This window comes from Osmerus eperlanus, chromosome 16 (assembly GCF_963692335.1).
Source record: "Osmerus eperlanus chromosome 16, fOsmEpe2.1, whole genome shotgun sequence".
Taxonomy (NCBI): domain Eukaryota; kingdom Metazoa; phylum Chordata; class Actinopteri; order Osmeriformes; family Osmeridae; genus Osmerus; species Osmerus eperlanus.
This window is the reverse complement of record NC_085033.1, coordinates 15,031,422-15,050,453: the sequence shown is the minus strand read 5'-3', so window position 1 is coordinate 15,050,453 and position 19,032 is coordinate 15,031,422. Positions and strand designations below refer to the sequence as shown.

General features: G+C 45.8%; 1 protein-coding gene across 1 annotated transcript; it reads left to right on the top strand.

Annotated features, from left to right (window-relative positions):
- Positions 1-9,133: 9,133 nt before the first annotated feature.
- grk7a (G protein-coupled receptor kinase 7a) lies at positions 9,134-17,654 on the top strand. The gene is made up of 4 exons (XM_062482018.1): positions 9,134-9,898; positions 11,331-11,786; positions 15,971-16,251; positions 16,334-17,654. Exons 1-4 carry the CDS (start codon positions 9,302-9,304, stop codon positions 16,671-16,673), a joined length of 1,674 nt encoding a protein of 557 aa, XP_062338002.1. The 5' UTR covers positions 9,134-9,301; the 3' UTR covers positions 16,674-17,654.
- Positions 17,655-19,032: the final 1,378 nt, after the last annotated feature.

Below are 19,032 nucleotides of genomic sequence, written 5' to 3'. Positions count from 1 at the left end.
AAACACACGTACAGGAACACGCACTGTAGTTAAGCTCTTTGACACACACACAGAATCATGGTGATCTGCTACAGCAAGTTCATGGATCCATGCTGTTCCTATGTTCAGGTCATAGGAACAGGGTGTCAAATGCCAATCCTGTCGGGGAAATTACATGTGTGTATGTTTTTATATCAAAGGTAATTCATTAGTTTAGGCATAGCGAAGTGGTTAGAGATTTTGATTGCTGCTCAAGAGGTTGGAGGTTTAGATCCTGCCACCCTCAAGCACAGTTGCTGTTTCATAAACAGACAGCTTTGATGGGAAAATCAGATACAAGGATTGATTCTCAAACGTTTTCAGTCAAGATTCCAGTGAAAAACTATGTTGAAACCCTTCCATTAAGGAGTAATTTCACTCAAGGGTCATAGAAGATGAATGAATATTATAATTGTATTATATAACTGGGGTATAAACTAGCCTGTCTTGTAGATTTAAAATACAGGACCTGACTGAACTGTATTGGTTGTTTAAGGGTTCAACTTTATGGACGCTAAATGAAGGAGGTTGTGGAGGTGTAACCCAGTGAACAGCTGCAACACCTGTTAAGAGATTAGGGTTCCTTCTGAATTGGATAACAGTCTACTTGCAAATTACAGACCAATATCAAACCTTCCATTTATTAGTAAAGTACTGGAAAAGATAGTTTTAGTCCAATTAAATTATTTTCTTAAAGAAAATAACATCCTGGAAGTCTCGCAGTCAGGTTTCAGGAAATATCACAGTACTGAAACTGCTCTCACCAAAATAATTAGCGACCTCAGACTAAACTCTGATGCAAATAAAGTCTCTATCCTTATCCTGTTAGATCTCAGTGCAGCATTTGATACAATTGATCACAACATCAATAGACTGGAAAAGCTTATTGGGTTCACGGATAGTGTATTGAACTGGCTGAAATCATATATCACAGGAAGGAAGTTTTATGTTAGTTTAGGTGACCATAGGTCCAAGAAACATGAGAACTGCTACGGGGTTGCTCAATGAAGCTGCTTAGGTCCATTACTTTTTTCTCTTTATATGTTACCACTCGGCGACATAATCAGAGAACATAACATAGATTGCCATAGCTATGCGGATGACACACAACTATATATATCCACTGAACCCAACGATGCAACGGCCATCAATTCCATTACCAACTGCCTGTTGGCAATAAACAAATGAATGAATGATGAATGATAACTTTCTTAAATTAAATGAAGACAAAACCGAAGTCCTACTATGTGGCCCCAAATCCAAAAGAGAGATGCTTATTAAGAATCTTGGAGGCTTAACCCCCTGTCTTAAACCAGAGGTGACGAGTCTCGGTGTAATCCTGGACTCAGATTTGAATTTCAACTCTCACATTAATAAAGTGACCAAAACAGCTTTCTTTCACCTGAAGAATATAGCAAAGGTACGACCATTCATAAACCAAAATGATGCAGAGAAGTTAATTCATGCTTTTATATCCAGCCGGCTGGACTACTGTAACGCACTTTTCACTGGTCTTCCCAAGAAAACCACTGAAAGACTACAGCTCATTCAAAATTCTGCAGCTAGATTATTAACCAAAACTAAAAGGAGAGAACACATTAGTCCTGTCCTAGCTACTTTACACTGGCTCCCTGTTACCTTCAGAATTGACTTTAAGGTCCTTTTCCTCACATACAAAGCTCTACACGGACAAGGAGCTACATTGCTAACTCCTTTATAAACTACACACCAGCTAGAACACTGCGATCATCAAATGCAGGCCTATTAGAGGTCACCAGAAGCAGTCATAAGAAGATTGGTGATTCGGCCTTTGTCAATTACGCCCCAAAACTATGGAACAAATTACCCATAAATATTAGGGAAGCAAACACTCTAGACATTTTTAAAAGACAGCTTAAAACCTACCTTTTTACCGAACCATTTAAGTAATTTTATCTCAAAAGGGTTTTCCTACTTTTTAAAGTTGTTTTCTCTCTTGAACAGAGATCTTATTGGGATTTTTATTTTTGTTTGAATTGTTTATCACTTGTATTATTGTTTTTATTGATTTTATGTAAAGCACCTTGAACTACAATTCTTGTATGAAATGTGCTATATAAATAAAGTCTTACTTACTTACTTACTTCTGATTTCACGAATTCGATAGCGATATAAATTGGCACTGTAGTTGTAAATGCGATAGCGATAGAAATTGGCACTGTAGTAGTTAGTTAGGTTATAAATTGCAAACAAGACAACTAATGGGAATTCATTTTAACTCAAAACATGTTTAGTGGTCTAACCCAAACCCTTTAATTCCCCCGGGTCAGAGGACGATATGGACAGAACGGTCCTGAGAGAAAGCGCTCCAGCCATCTGCTCCTTGTGGATATGTAAAACCTCGGAGAGTTTCCTATTCATGATGAAACTGGAACTGGGTTTTAAGTATTAAAAACACAAGACGATTGGAAACAATACCTGCAGTGGCATTAGACCTACATTTTGTAAAAATAAAAAGAAGACTCAACAAATAAAGGACTTTCAAATGACCATCACGTTAAATAATGCACAAACAAGGTGTTCTGTGGTGTTTGAGGTAGTACAGTAAACCTATAGCGCCCTAACCCTACGGTTGCAAAGTTACCTGCCCCTAAAAACCGGTCTCACTATGGTGGACATGGATGAATCGCTGGGTGTCAGGAACGTGGGGTCTGAAAGACTCGCGCGTAGGGGGCCGCCCACGTTGTGCGTTGTTGTATTACAGAGCATCCGAGCGTCGGGAGTGGATATTGTAAAGATGCTGAACGGGAAATCCGCTCGAGTTCCTTTAGCTCTCAGAAAATCCCGAACCTTGACTTTAGGACTACTCGTTGTTGATTCTCTCTCCGACAGAGACTCCGCCCACCTTTTTCTACAGCAAACACTTATTTGTAATGTCCAAATTGACTCCCTCAGAGGGGAGACACAGACGATGCCGTTAATAGCATTGTGCATCTGATTACCATACGTTTAGTAGAGCCAATTTTCGTTTGCTGGATTTCAGCTCTGCTATTACGTCGCAGTTCCACCTGCTAATTCGGAGTCCGAGTCAGATCAGCGGCCCCTTTTTCATGAAATGATATTTTTTTTATTTATTTTTGCATAATTTGTTGGAGAGTTTGTAAGTGAAGTGTTAGAGAAAAGGCAGGGAGAAGAGACAAGGTGGAGAGGAGATGAGAAGAGAGAAGGGTCGAGTGGGGAGAGGAGGGAACGAGGCGAGAGCTTGAGGACGGTCGAGTAATACGAGTACATGCAAGAATAATGTTTAATCAACTGAAGGTTATAGAAGTTACGCAACAGCCACCCGTCCAGGTAATCCATCAGCAGTCTGCCGTCAGACTCGTTCGTTTCTGTCCCATCTCATGGCCTGCCCTATGGCTCTGCCCTCCAGGGGCGATTCTAGGATCCGACCTTTAGGGGTGCTCAGCCCCCAATGAGAATGTGACATGAATACAGTGCTTTGCAAAAGTGCTAAACCCCTTTGCTAATAACAGGCATGCAAACAGGTCAGTGGTCAAAAAGATGAGAAGGATACGGCGAACCCCAGACCCTAGGGGGTCCAGGGACATTAGCCTGGTCCTAACCAGACTCTCATACATTTCATTTGTACAGAGAGTCTGGCCTCGCTCCATTGACAAGCGTTGACTTCCTTGTAGGCGGGTACTCTGTTGAAGTTTAAAACTATTGGATCTGCCCAGAGCCACTCTGATCTGCCATAACCAATCGCTAGCGTTCACCTTAGCCAATTCTTTCACCACTACTGTAACAGAGCTAGCTGCCGTAGCTGGAAAATCAAACTGTTCCCGAACCCCGTGGGGAGGAGGGCCACAACATCATGGCCACCAACAAAACTCAAACTTGTTCTTGCTCTGGCTTTAGCTTATGGATATTCGGCAGCCAGACCTAGTACAGAAGCAAAATCAAAATTGAGCGCAAGTACGTAGGAGGGCAGAGCCAGGCTACAGGGACATGGTCCCCCCGAAGAAAATGTATTACATTTTAAAGTTAAACGCATGAATCTGATGCACTTTGAGAGCAAAATTAAGAGGCTAGATCTATGTAGAATCTGTGCTCTTGTAAACAATGTCATGTTCTTTTAAACATAGACATTTTTTGTATAGCATACATCATAAAAAACTATTAAACAAACAGGATTACCTGTGTTGAACTACTTTAAAAAGCAAAAGTCAAAAGCATCACTTACTGTAAAGCTAACACACATCCAATAGACATAATTTTTTATATTGTATTAAAATTGTTTCTACTAGATGATGTAAGATGGGTCTGTAAACCTCTCCCCACTCTGCCTGTGATTGGCTGTGAGGTTAGGCATTAGGAGTGACGATTGGTTCCAGAGCCAGTTGTAAAGTTGGGAAGCACGGGTAAAATGCTGTGTTGGCCACGACCCGCCACGACCCCCCCCCCCCCCCCTCATCGGCTCTGCATGAATCACGTAGGTTACCCATTTTGGTTTAAAAAAGGTGAGTCTCACCTAAATGTAAAGAGTTTGCATGCCTGTAATAAATCCCTAATTTCACTGGTTAACAATTAATACATTTATGTATTATTATGCAAAGTATTGAATGAATGAAAAAACTAAGAATGTCCCTTTCTTCATGAACTACCAGCATCAAATTATAATAAATAATAATACTTTTTATTTTGTATTTTTTTATTATAATTATTTTTAGGGGTGCTGAGATGAAATTTATGGGTGCTTGAGAACCCCTAAAAAGGGTCTAAAATCGCCACTGCTCTAGGACAAGGGCTTTTGAAATATGCTGTCGTCATCCCTTTGTAAAATATTCTGTGTGAATTATCTTTTGAAACACTATGGATATTTTATTTAATGTAACTGCTGGATATAACTGTATTGTGTGTTGATTTGGCGTTGATGTTTAGTACTGGGATAAACTGTAAATGTAAATTAACTAACTGTTAATAGATAACTGTACATAAAAAACAAAAACGACAAACATTGTTGTGTTGTGTGTGGAAACATTTTCAAAAGGTTTCTGTTTTAGGCTGTTCCGTTCTGTCTCTCTGCTTCCCAAAGAAAGTTTGCATCATTGATGAGGACTCTGCTATACTATACGAAAAAAACTTTCTGTTTTAGGCGGTTCTGTTCTCCTCTCTCCACTCCTCTCCTATCACTGTCTGTGAAAAAAGTTTTGAAAAAAGTTTTGAAAGGTAAAAACAACTATTGTAAATTCTCCGATCCTCTCCTTTTGCTGTGTGCGGAAAATAGAAAAAAAAAGGAAAGAAAAAAAGGTTTTTGTGTTGTGTGTGAAAGAATGTTTTGGAAACGATAGATTGAAAAAATATCGTGAATTCTCCTATCCTCTCCTTTCACTGTGTGAAAAAAAGTACAACAAATATAGTCTATATATGTAAACAAAACAAAGGTTACAAAGCTGAAGAGCATAACAGAGACAGCCTTGACCACCAGGGGAGGGGGGGGGGTGGGCGAGAAAAGTATATACAGTCCTGATTAGGGGGATGTAGTGAGCAAAGGAGTTTCTGCTTTGACCACTAGGGGAGGGGTAGTGAGCAAAGGAGATTCTGCTTTGACCACTAGGGGGGGAGGGGTGAGCAAAGGAGACTGCTTTGACCATCAGGAAGAAGAAGGGCCAAATTAAAAACCTGGGATCTAGGGTTCAGGTTAGAATCCAGAAGAAGTTGCCTGATTGTTAATGGCTGCAACTAAAGAGACTTTAGAACTTTTAAACTCAAAGTTTTCCAGATGGTTGTGGGTGGTTAAAGTGAAGCCAGAGGTTATTTTCCACAGCACACGTCTGATTCCATCAGAGTTAATGAGACACTGAACACGTGAAGGAACAATTATGTGCGAATGAAGATGAAGGGAATCAGGAGAAATATCTACTGTGTTTCAGGATGACAGGAACAGTAGTTTGGTTCAAGGAGATTTATGTGTGTGTGGATGTGTGTGTGTGGGAGGGGGGGGCAGGGCAACAACCAGGTCAGCAGGTAAGAGAAGAGTGTGTGTGTGTGTGTGCAGGTGTCCTGAGGGGACTGAATGAGATTCCCTGGATGAAGAGGCTGAGCTGCAGATGACCCATGATCTCCAACATGGCCGACCAGGCGGGGAGGGGTGGGGGAAAGGTCGTTTGATTTGCATCCCAACTCGGGGGGAGGTAAGATCAACTCCTCACTGCTTCTCTACTTGCTACACTGTACCCGCACGAGAGGGAATGTTTTTTTCGCCATCCAGGCATCAAATCCTCTTTGAGAACATGCGTTTGATTTGGTTCATCAGGCACCACAGAATGGAGGTGCAGCCCTCCGTCATGCTCTCCACTCAGGACGAGCTAAATCCTCTAAAGTCCACCTGAGGTCGTTTTAACAATAGCTCCTGCTGGCTTAGTCAGCCAGGAGAGAGACACCATCTCATTGCCCCGCGCTTACGGCTGGGGATCACCAACTAGCGGTGGAGCGGTTGGCATGGTGACGGTGTGTCCCCCGGGTCCCCCTCGTCTCTCAGGGCCCGTCAGCTCCGCTCAGGGGGCGGGGGGACGCTTCTCCGTGAGCCAGGATGAGCTTGTCTTAGCCCGGGGGTTTACGGTTCTGACCCGAACCGCAACTCAGCAGCAGCTCTCAGCCAATAAGAAACACTCGCTGACCGGGAATAGTAGATAACACTACCTGGGGGTAGTAAATCACAGCCATGCCAACGGGTTGGCTCGGATAATTAGCGGCCGTTGCAGTTTATTGTTTATTGTTAAAAGGATCCCCATTAGCTGTCACCAAAGTGGGACGAGCTAATCTTCCTGGGGTGCAGTGATCACCAATCACAGATCAACAGAGACAGATGGTGTCGAGGGGTGTTCCACCACACAGGACTTCCTAATCCCCCCCTCCCCATTCTCCTCCTGCAACAAAACTCAGTGTTGGTGAACTTCCTTGCTATTGGTGTCGCCCCCCGTCTTCACAATCCAAAAACTGAACTGTTTCTTCCCAGGAAGGTGTGGACTGAAGCTGGGGATCTCATGAAGGCAGTCCCCACCATAGATATATATAAAGGGTAGATGTCTCGTCCGCACATGGCGGCCATCTTGCTACAGTCAACTCACTCACCCATAACATTGTGTTGATGCTACATGTACTTTTTAAATGATCATAACTTGCTCAATTTTCAACCGATTTTGAAACGGTTTGGTTTGTTATCAACGTCAGATATGTCGTTATGCCACTGCATACTTATGAATAATTATGTTTTTTTTTTTTTTTAAGAATAGAAGTATGCAGTGGCATAACAACATCTCTGACGTTGATAACAAACCAAACCGTTTCAAAATCGGTTATGCAAGTTATGGTCATTTAAAAAGTACATGTAGCACCAACACAATGTTATGGGTGAGTCTTTATATATATATCTATGGTCCCCACTGGGACATCTTAAGAACACGGCTCTCTGAAGGGATCATTCCTCATTACTCTGACCTGACTCTGACTTTAACCTGATGTCATCTGATGAGCCTCAATCCTGTCACATGCCCTGTGATGGAGAGACGGCTGCACGGATGGATAGACAGTGACAGGCAGGTAGACAGGCTGACAGACAGACGGGCAGACAGACAGACAGACAGACAGACAGACAGGTAGACAGACCTAAAGGACTGAAAGGCCAGACATTCGCACTTCTAGACAATAATATGAGACTTATCAGTGTTTCTAAGCAGTTGGCATACTGGCCACGCCCCCTTCCTGTGCCTCTCCCACCCCCCATATCACTGCTCACTTTATAGAGGGCATACCTCTATATGAGGTAGGAGATCCTTATGGGCATCCCGTAGACGACAAAATTGGTCCAAAGAAATGTTGTGACATGTGAGACTTGTTACGGTGATTAACCAATCAGATGTGACTTGTTAATGCGGGCAATCAATTTAACGATGCTTGTTACTGCTCCTAACCAATCAAATAAAGAGAGAGACCGAGAGAGAACATGATGATGAGGAGGTCGTGTTGATACTGTGCGAACAGGAGAGAGAGAGACAGACAGGGAGAGAGAGAGAGAGAGGGAGAGAGAGAGAGAGAGAGAGAGAGGGAGAGGGAGAGGGAGAGGGAGAGGGAGAGAGAGAGAGAGAGAGAGGGGGGGGGGGAGAGAGGGGGGGGGGAGAGAGGGAGGGAGAGAGGGAGAGAGAGAGGGAGGGAGAGAGGGAGAGAGGGAGGGAGAGAGAGAAAAGGGAAAGAGAGTCGAAGATCTTTTATTATCTTGGCTCGTCTGGAAGATATAGTTTACTCCTCTTAACTACTTACCGCTGTTCATCCCTGAAACAGCGTCAGCTGAGGCCCCATACCAGTGCCAGCTCAGGGCTGCACATCTCTGCATCTGATCCCTCATGTATCCCTCTACACACACGTCAGAATTCACCGTGAGTTAAGTTGCTTAAGGGGGATATGGCAGGAGTAGAAACTGGTGCATGAGGAGTGTGTGAGGAAAACACTGCTGGTCTTTCTTTGAGTGACTCACTGTCTCTATAAATGTGAGAGGAAAATAAATAGAGAAATTAAAATCACCCCAGTGTCACCTTGACATTGACCTATTGTTCAACTTGTGTGTGCCGTGAGTAGGTTTAGACGAGAGACAAAAAGATGGCTGACTTCTGTTTGTTACTGTGGTAATATGTGAGGCTTCCTGCAAGGACAGGTAGGACAGGTATGGAGAAGTTGAAGACTCCTGAACGTCAATGTGTTCGGTGGTGAATCTGAGGCTGAGTCATAGGAGAGTGTTAGTTTGTGTGGGATGTCTGTGTGTGTACTATGTACATAGTGGTGTGTGTGTGTGTGTGTCAGTGTGTTTTCTGCAGAGTGTGGATGTCACAGAGGCCTCTGGTTATCACCTCACCTTTGGCGTTTAGTCAACACAGCCCATTGGGTCAGTGCTCACCACAGCTCCACACTGGGACACATTTAGAGGACCATAAAGCCTCTTAGCACAGAACCCTCTTACGATTCCCTTTCCGTGAAGAGCATCCACGAATAGACCACACAAAGATCCTTAAGCTAAAATCCCCCCAGGTATTTAATTCTAAATGAGTAATTACTGGGTGTGTCAGTGTGTCTTAGGTTTACAGGTACGCATGTTCAAGCGTCTCATTCGAGTCCTGGCTTCGGAGCGAGTTGCACTCTCACGCAAACACGCAAGCTCTGAAACACGACCGTCCGGAACCGAGCGAGGACATACTAAGGAACCGCAGAAACAACCAGTCGTGAGGGGGAACCGACCACACCAGCCGCCAAGATGTGTGACATGGGAGGATTGGACAACCTGGTGGCCAACACGGCCTACCTGAAGGCCCAGGGCGGCGACGACAAGGAGATGAAGAAACGGAGGCGCAGCTTGGCTCTGCCCAAGCCGGAGCAGTGTGCGGCCACCCGGACCACCGTGGAGAAGAACTTCGAGAGCATCTGCGAGCGGCAGCCCATCGGCAAGAAGTTCTTCCGCCAGTACCTGGCCTCCAACCCCGAGTATGTGAACGCCGTGGAGTTCCTGGACGAGCTGAACGACTGGGACCTGGCCGAGGGCGCCGCCAAGGACAAGGCTCGCACCAACATCATGAACAAGTTCTGCAAAGCCGACTCCAAGACCTTTCTGTCCTTCCTGGCCGGTGACGCTGCAACCAAGTGCAAGGCAGTGACCGACAAGGACTTTGAAGAGGTGATGAAGGGGGTAGTGCAGGAGGGGACCAGGGAGTTCCTCAAAGGAAAGCCATTAACGGATTACCAGACAAGTCCGTTTTTCGACAAATTCCTGCAGTGGAAGGAGTACGAGAAACAGCCAATCAGCGACAAGTACTTCTACGAGTTCAGAACTCTGGGCAAGGGAGGCTTCGGGGAGGTAAGCAGAACCGGCGAGAATTCAGTGATCGAGAATTGCTCGCTGTCTTATATGTTGCTAAGATGTCAGACATGTTTCCGTAAAAGTTGTCGCAGCAGTTGTCTGCGATAACCCAGCGAAAAGCGTGTTTCATCTAACTTAAAATATATATATATATGTCGCTCGTTCAAGTGTCTCATTACAATGCTCTAAAACGTCCAGCTAAACCTAACTGCATCTACCTGAAATTAAACCTATACTTATTTGCATTCTGAGACACAGGTCCCCTTTTCAGGCGAATTCAGACCAGCCAAGATGAGTAAACTTGTACCTTTGATCTAAACACTTGAGAGATTTATTAGCTAATAAGCTTTAGCTCTGCAAGCTAACCCAGTCTTATGGCATGCAGCAGACTTGGCTTAAATTGCATTAAGTCCCTCTGCAGGGCGACTGTGTGTGTGTGAGCAGAGGACCTGGGTGTCGTAGGGCCCAACTCTCCATCACACCCCGGGGTGGCCAGGGGACGGGGACAGGGCATTTGCTAGTTAATTAAATTATGGGCAAGAGAACCTCACCAAGTGTTGTTCAAAGATGAATGAGGAGAAAACCCTGAATTAGTATCCGACCTCAGATCAACAGCAGAGAGATCGTCCTGATCATCCTGAAGTATGTGGACTCACATCCATCAACGCACCAAGCACAGGCAGCTCCATAAATAACAGAATCAATCAGAACAGAAGTCTGGGATGACCCCTATAGACAAAATGTCTGCCCGTCAGAAACCAAGGGAGAATCTGGTCCTTGCATCATCATGTGCGTCTTATCAACTCAGGAACATATCAAAACTTCTGCACCACTACCTATTTTGAAATATAAGTTAAAAGTGCATAATTTCTCTTTAGCCTACCATTTGTGATTTTCTCTGTTTGTTATCATTATGTTTCACCGAGGATTTTATTGTATTTGGGGCGTCTGCAAACACATTGTACAGCACTTTAGTCAACTGGTGTTGTTTTGACATTTGAAATTCTGCTGTATAAATTAAATTGAATTGAATCAGACAACTGTAAAGCTGACTGACAGGTCTAAATGTCTTCCTTGATCTTTGATTAAATAAGACTATTAACTCAAGTAGTGGTCATAGTAGGTACTTTAGAATTATTGACTATAATAATGATTCCTTTTATTGGCAACCTATAAATAGGGAGTCAGGTGGCTGAGCGGTTAGGGAAGCGGGCTAGTAATCTGAAGGTTGCCAGTTCGATTCCCGGCCGTGCAAAATGACGTTGTGTCCTTGGGCAAGGCACTTCACCCTACTTGCCTCGGGGAGAATGTCCCTGTACTTAGTGTAAGTCGCTCTGGATAAGAGCATCTGCTAAATGACTAAATGTAAATGTAATGTATAATTGATGACATCTTTCTCTTCCTTGACCCCCCGCCCTCTCCTTTCCAGGTGTGCGCTGTGCAGGTGAAGAACACAGGCCAGATGTACGCCTGCAAGAAGCTGTGTAAGAAACGCCTGAAGAAGAAACACGGAGAGAAGATGGCCCTGCTGGAGAAGCAGATCCTGGAGAAGGTCAACAGCCTGTTCCTGGTCAACCTGGCGTACGCTTACGACTCCAAGACCCACCTGTGTCTGGTCATGACCCTGATGAACGGAGGGGACCTCAAGTACCACATCTACAACATCGGCATTGACGGGAAGGGCGTGGAGAAGGGCGTGGAGATGAAGCGCATCATCCACTACACCGCCCAGATCACCACGGGCATCCTGCACCTCCATCAGATGGATATTGTTTACCGTGACATGAAGCCAGAAAACGTGCTGCTGGATAGCTTCGGACAGTGCCGTCTCTCTGATCTGGGTCTGGCCGTGGAGCTGCCAGCGGGGAAGACCATCACCCAGAAGGTAGGTGTGGAAGGTTCCGCGAGGGGTTCCCCCTTTCTACGATGGGTCAATCCAGGGGAGTAGGTTTCATCAAACGTGGGTGCGACGTATAACCACTCACTTTTCTTCATCCTCATCCTCAGTTATAAAAAAAAAAAAAGCTGTCCCACCCACGTTTGAAAACAAACCTGCGCCCCCTGGGTCAACCACTAGGCTAGTACTACTGGAGTTCCGGCTCCAGTAGGGATCAGCAATGGCGCTGGGGCTCAATGCCTTGGAGAGGAGACAGACTAGGAGTCGAGATCTGCTAAGCTAGGCCACCAGCAAGGCTATTTGGTTTCCCTTGGCAGTAAATGATGTCGGTAAGGCAATATTAGAGAACGATGCAGATGATTGTAATGATGGTGATGAAGGGTTAGATGAAGATAAGGGTGATGTATGTCACTAGAGAGAGATCACAGTTTTAACCCTTGTGTTATCTTCGGGTCATTGTGACCCTTCAGTCATTGTGACAACTTTACCTCATACAAAAATAAAGTGAAGCATTTTCTTTTAACCGTCGGGCTGTCTCACCCCCCACAGCGCAAAGGTTAAAAGAAAATGCTTTTTATTTGTTTTTGTATTGGGTTGTAGTTGTCGCAGCACAACGATGGGCAGCACAAGGGTTAAGCAGGCAATTTGTGGAAGACCTATCCAAGACGTAACCCTTTTGTGGCCTGTCAGGAATTAGTCCCTGGTTCTGTCAGGAATTAGTCCCTGGTTCTATAAATGAGCCTGGAGTCAGGATCCCTAGTCGGGCTTTGGGTCAAAAGCCATCAGGCTGCTGAGGTAGTGGCCCTCACACACACGCTGCCTCCGGCTAAGAGGATGAGCATCAATATAGGACTCATCCCAAAGGTTAAGGATGAGCATATGTTTTTACCAGGGCATCCTCCACAGCAGTATACTCTGGACTCCACCACTAAGGGGCCTATGGAGTTTCTGATGGAAATCTGGACAGGGATTACAGATTGGTTACATAGCTTGTTCAAGGAAAATCCTTGCCACCGTTATATAATTCATCTGATCTTCAATGGTTAGATTATATCCCAGCCAATTACAGGCAGACATTTTTGTATATCGCCGATTGATGGCTGAGAGATTACATTGGGGGTCGGGAGTGATAGTTAAGAAAGAGAACAATGAAGTAAAAGTTAAGTTAAACCGCGTCGGCGCTTGTTAACTGCACCACACTACTATATCGATGACGAGACTTATTGTGGAAGCACTGTTTGTGATAACAACCCTAACTGTAGCAAGGTGTGTAGAGCACAATTCAGTGAGGTTGCAAATTGTATTTCTGGGCACTGTGGTGACACCTAGGACACATCTACCCTTCCATGAAAGCGGCTCATGAATGCAGTAACACCTGTTTTAATAGGTGCAGCACTGGCACACAAATGCAACACATTTCAGCTAAGAGGATAAGCATCGATATATAACTCATCCCGCAGGTTTAGGATGAGTATACCTTGGGACCAGGGCAACTTCCATACCAGGGATCGTAGGAAATGCTGTTCTATTACATTATATTACATTACATTTACATTTAGTCATTTAGCAGACGCTCTTATCCAGAGCGACTTACAGTAAGTACAGGGACATTCCCCCCGAAGCAAGTAGGGTGAAGGGCCTTGCCCAAGGACACAACATCATTTGGCGCGGCCGGGAATCGAACTGGCAACCTTCAGATTACTAGCCCGACTCCCTCACCGCTCAGCCATCTGACTCCCTCTCTATTCATGTATCAAGACTGCAAAAGTTCCCCTGTCAAGGCTGGTCAGCACACCCAACTCTGCATTCAGAAACTGCATCAGCCACAATGATCCGACCAATCAGAGAGAAGCTCAGTGGAGAACAGGTCCAAGTTCAGCTAAAGATCTTGGACCTCTTAGCCTTGCAGGGATTTTATTTATTCACTTATTCATTCACATATTCATCGAATCTCGCCCAACAGGCCACGTCCCATCAGAAGGTGCAGAGGGTTCCTCCAGGTCCAGTCTGAACATGCGTTTATTTAAAGGACAAAAGCCCAAGAAGCTGATCCTGCAGTTGTTGCCAAATTTAGCCTGTGAAAGCTGTGTGGCCCTTGAGTCCGAGCCGGTGCTTCTGCAGGTCTTCAGGAGTCGGTCCTAGCAGGCAGAAGGCAGCAGAGATGACACTTAAGCTCATTATCTAGCGCTCTATGTTAGTGGCCGGAGGAGCCTCGACTACCCCCCCAGCCCCACAGGCTTGACTAGCTTTGGGCTGCTAAGCCTCTTACTTAGTGGGCATTACACAAATCTGTTCCCTGATCAGACTGGGCGCACCAGCAGAAACAACCTGTGGTGTGTGGATGCGAGCACCCATGTCTTCTAGTTCAGGGGTAGCTCTTTTGAGTGACAGGTCGATGACTTGATCTGACTAAATGGTTTGAGCTCAGCTCTTGCTCATCTCCTGGCTTGGAACAGGGTCATGTATGAGACAAACAGCTAGCTGGTAGCCGTTCCAGAACCACATACATACCAGTATCAGGTCATTCCAGAACCACATACATACCAGTACCAGGTAATTCCAGAACCACATACATACCAGTGTCAGGTCATTCCAGAACCACATACATACCAGTACCAGGTCATTCCAGAACCACATACATACCAGTGTCAGGTCATTCCAGAACCACATACATACCAGTACCAGGTCATTCCAGAACCACATAGATGGAGAGTTGCTCAGGTCACAGTGCAGCCCCAGGGCTAGAGAGGTGACTCAGGAATAGCCGGTCCTCATCATCAGGTGGCCTTAAACCCCCGTAATCCCTGCACAGATCTGGGGTCTGAACAAGGAGGTTTGCCCACCAACCCACTGGCGGTTGGCCTGGACATGGGGCCAATCATCTAAATCGTCTAAAAGGACCATATAGGCCGTGTTAGTGTCTGTCCTTGAACCCCCCCCCCCCCCCCCCTCCAGATTGTGCTTGTAGACCACAGCTCCGTACGGATGTTATCCAATTACCATGTTGTGCGATTTGTTCAGAATAGAATTAGGAGTTAAACGACTGAACTCTTAGGGTTTTCCTCAACTAATCTTGACTGAAAACGTACTGATGAGGATGGCTTGCCCTTTAGTCCCAGAGCAGAAAAGGATCTAAAGATGATGACTACAGGTCTTAGTCTCATCATTTGTCTAATAATGTATCTGGAAACATGTTTAGGAGAGAATAATAACCAGAAAACATGGCTATGACCATGAAGACGTTTAAGAAGTGATAAGTCTCAGGTTAACATTGTTTTTAGGTTCAGCCAACGACCATCCTATGAAAAAAATATGTCTGAGTGGCTGTGTGTCTGTCAGTGTGTGTGTCTGTCAGTGTGTGTGTGTTTCAGTGTGTGTGTGTGTGTGTGTCAGTGTATGTTTCAGTGTGTGTGTGTGTTTCAGTGTGTGTGTGTGTGTCAGTGTATGTTTCAGTGTGTGTGTGTGTTTCAGTGTGTGTGTGTGTTTCAGAGTGAGTGTGTGCATGTGTGTGTGACGTGTTCCAGAGATAGCCTTTATGTAAGCAGCCGTTGCTCTACTGTTACCGTGGATACACACATGACTCCTGACAGGTCAACAGGATTATCATTAAGATTAAGCTCCCTGTCCTGGTCTTGGGTTGAGGTCACTGAGACGGGAGAGCTGGGCTGGACAAGCCTGGCAGGGAGAGAAGGGAGGAGGGCTTACACGGTACAGATTGCTGGAGACACAGCTACCAAGGACATTGGGACTGTAGCCACTGGCCGGGAATTCATATAACGTAAACTAAGGTAGCACCTTCTAACCACCCAACCATGAAGGTGTCAGCATCTAATGCTGACGTTTTACTTCAAATCTGATTAACATTCAGTTGGTCTGAAGCGAGAACCATCAAGTATTTTCCTGCTGTTTTTGTAGAAGATCCCCATGACACCTGTTAAAAAAAAATGTCTGTCCAACAAGAACCATCGTTCAACACAAGTTCAGACCGGCTCATAGCCCAGCAGTGTTCCTCAAAGGTTCCCCAGAGCGAGAGATCCCCTCTAACTGTTAAATAATTCTTCGTTTCACCTGCCTATCCCTTCTGTCCCCACCTGACCCAACCCGCCCCTCCCCAACGGTGAACACTCTCCCCCTAATCTCCACCTTTTGCCCACCTCCCCTCCCATGTCCAGGCTGGAACAGGAGCCTACATGGCCCCAGAGATCCTCAACAGCACCCCCTACAGGGAGTCCGTGGACTGGTGGGCGCTGGGCTGCAGTATTTACGAGATGGTGGCCGGCTACACCCCTTTCAAGGGTCCTGAAGTCAAGAAGGAGAAGCTGGAGAAGGACGAAGTTCAGCGTCGCATCCAGAGCGAGCAGCCCCCTTGGGAACACAAGGGCTTCGATGCCACCACCAAGGCCATCATCGAGCTGTTCCTGAAGAAGAAGATTGAGGAACGTTTGGGCTGCAGGTACGAGACGATGGCGGCTCAGGTGTGCGTCCCCCGGCGTGATCCCAACGAGACTTGAATCTGTTTTGTCTTTTCTCCCTAGAAACCCCACCGACGACCCAAGGAAGCACGAGTGGTTCAAAACCATCAACTTCCCCCGTCTTGAGGCTGGCCTGGTGGACCCCCCATGGGTGCCCAAACCCAACGTAGTCTACGCCAAGGACACCAGCGACATCGCAGACTTCTCTGAGATCAAGGGCATCGAGTTTGACGCCAAAGACGAAAAGTTCTTCAAAGAGTTCAGCACGGGCGCCGTGCCGATCCCATGGCAACAGGAGATGATTGATACCAACCTGTTTGACGAGCTGAACGACCCCAACAGGAAAGAGTCGACCGGGGGCGGAGGCGAGGGCGGGAAGTCTGGCACCTGCACGTTGCTGTGAGCCCAACTGGCCAAAGTCTAAAACCGACACATCGGAAACTAAACGATTTGTTCATTTTTGATTAACTTAATCAGAGGAAGAGAAAAAAAAAACTACAACACACACTTAAAATAATTGCAGCTTGGACATGAAATGTACGTGCTTCTGGGCTCCGAGCCGGTGGCTCGTGGTATTAGTGATTGATTGCTCTGGACTGATTCTTGTCACTGAGCTTTGAACTAATAGGGAGGTAGAAGAGGCGACATGATCGTTGTCTTCCTCAGTCAGCAGCTACTCCTGACTGTTTCTTATGATGTAGTAGCATCTCCTCGCCCACAGGGGGCGCTGAGAGTCATCTTTCATGTTGCAGATACCAAAGATAGATAAGTAATGAATAATGACAGGCTCTGGGCCACAGATGTACGTAGACCAGTGCAAACGTCGGGTGTCGGCCCAATGGGCTTGCCTCAAAAGTTGTTTATCGTATGATGGAGAATTCCTCTCAGTACTGGATTGAGATCCAGTCATGTAATTTGATAGAAGTTTGTTTTATTTTCCCTATCTACAAACCCCCTTTTATTCTCCAGAGGCAGAGATTTTTACTTTACTTTTCGCAAATTTCGCAACCCACCCTGATGGAAAGGTGTTCAGGCCAAACCAAAACCCTTTAAATCAAGGATCATATTACACACTGAAGCAGTCCCAAGCTAATGAGTTCTCAGCTGTTTCTATACAAAGACAAGTGCTTCGTAACAGCCACAGAACTAGCTGGTGTTAGCTAACCTAGCCATGACCACATGGCCTTCCAAACAGTGAGGTTGGCCACTAGCTCTGTCTGCTAGTCAGCCATTCAATTGTAAACCGTGTTGTGTTTGTATATATTGTATATGTCGATCTATGTACAGAAGAGAGAGGTGCACAGCATAGCTGCTAGTCAGAAATGTCTAAGAAGAGAGGAAAGGTGTGTAGCTGGTGCTAAAGCCCAACTCAGTTGGGCTGCGAGGCCTAGACCAAGCTGGGCTGGAGAGGAGGAAAGGAGAGGAGGAGCCGAGGGAGGGGGAGTGGAGGAAAGGACAGTAGAGGAGAGGGGGACAGTAGAGGAGAGGGGGACAGTAGAGGAGAGGGGGACAGTAGAGGAGAGGGGGACAGCAGAGGAGAGGGGGACAGCAGAGGAGAGGGGGACAGTAGAGGAGAGGGGGACAGTAGAGGAGAGGGGGACAGTAGAGGAGAGGGGGACAGCAGAGGAGAGGAAGACAGCAGAGGAGAGGAAGACAGCAGAGGAGAGGGGGACAGTAGAGGAGAGGGGGACCGTAGAGGAGGACAGCAGAGGAGAGGGGGACAGCAGAGGAGAGGGGGACAGTAGAGGAGAGGGGGATCGTAGAGGAGGACAGCAGAGGAGAGGGGGACAGCAGAGGAGAGGGGGACAGCAGAGGAGAGGGGGACAGTAGAGGAGAGGGGGACAGTAGAGGAGAGGGGGACAGTAGAGGACAGTAGAAGGGAGAGGAAAGGAGCATTCTGAGGATTTGGGCTGTGTTGGCAATGTGTTCCTGTACCAGGAATATGTCGTTTTTAGCCCTTTTCCCCTATGGAGACCTATCTGAGAGCTATTTTCTTACCTGAGATACCTGAGTGTGTGATAAACTCAAATCTTGCAATTCTTCCCCACAGATGTGAAGTTTGAGTTCTAAATCAGAAGTTATTTAGCGTTATAACAAGACCTACAAGTTTTCTGGACGAAGGGCATTGAATCATTTAATCTTTAAAACCCTTGTGCTGCCTTCGGGTCATTGTGACCCACCGTCGTGGTGCAAAGGTGGGTCACAATGACCCGAAGGCAGCACAAGGGTTTTAAGTGACAACCTTTTCAGACCGTATCCCAGAGTTGAGTTTTTATAGTTACTATGTCAAGTTATGCTATGAAAATGATAAACATATGTTGTAAATACGTATGGGAGTCAGATGGCTGAGCGGTGAGGGAGTCGGGCTAGTAATCTGAAGGTTGCCAGTTCGATTCCCGGCCGTGTCAATTGACGTTGTGTCCTTGGGCAAGGCACTTCACCCTAGTTGCTTCGGGGGGAATGTCCCTGTACTTACTGTAAGTCGCTCTGGATAAGAGCGTCTACTAAATGTAAATGTATGGAGAAAGGAGAACATTACATGAGGTACTGCAGTAGGAAAAAAAAAATCAGGAAAATGTTTGAATCCTGGATTATTTCAAAAATAAAACTATATGTCTTTTACAACTTGTGTTTTTTTCTACTGTTATTTATATTTGTGCATGTACTCAAGTGTGAGCAAAAAATATAGGCTACATATGCATTCACAATATACCTAAATTTACCTCAGAAGAAAGTCCCTCTACTGTCTTGTGTGAAAGCTC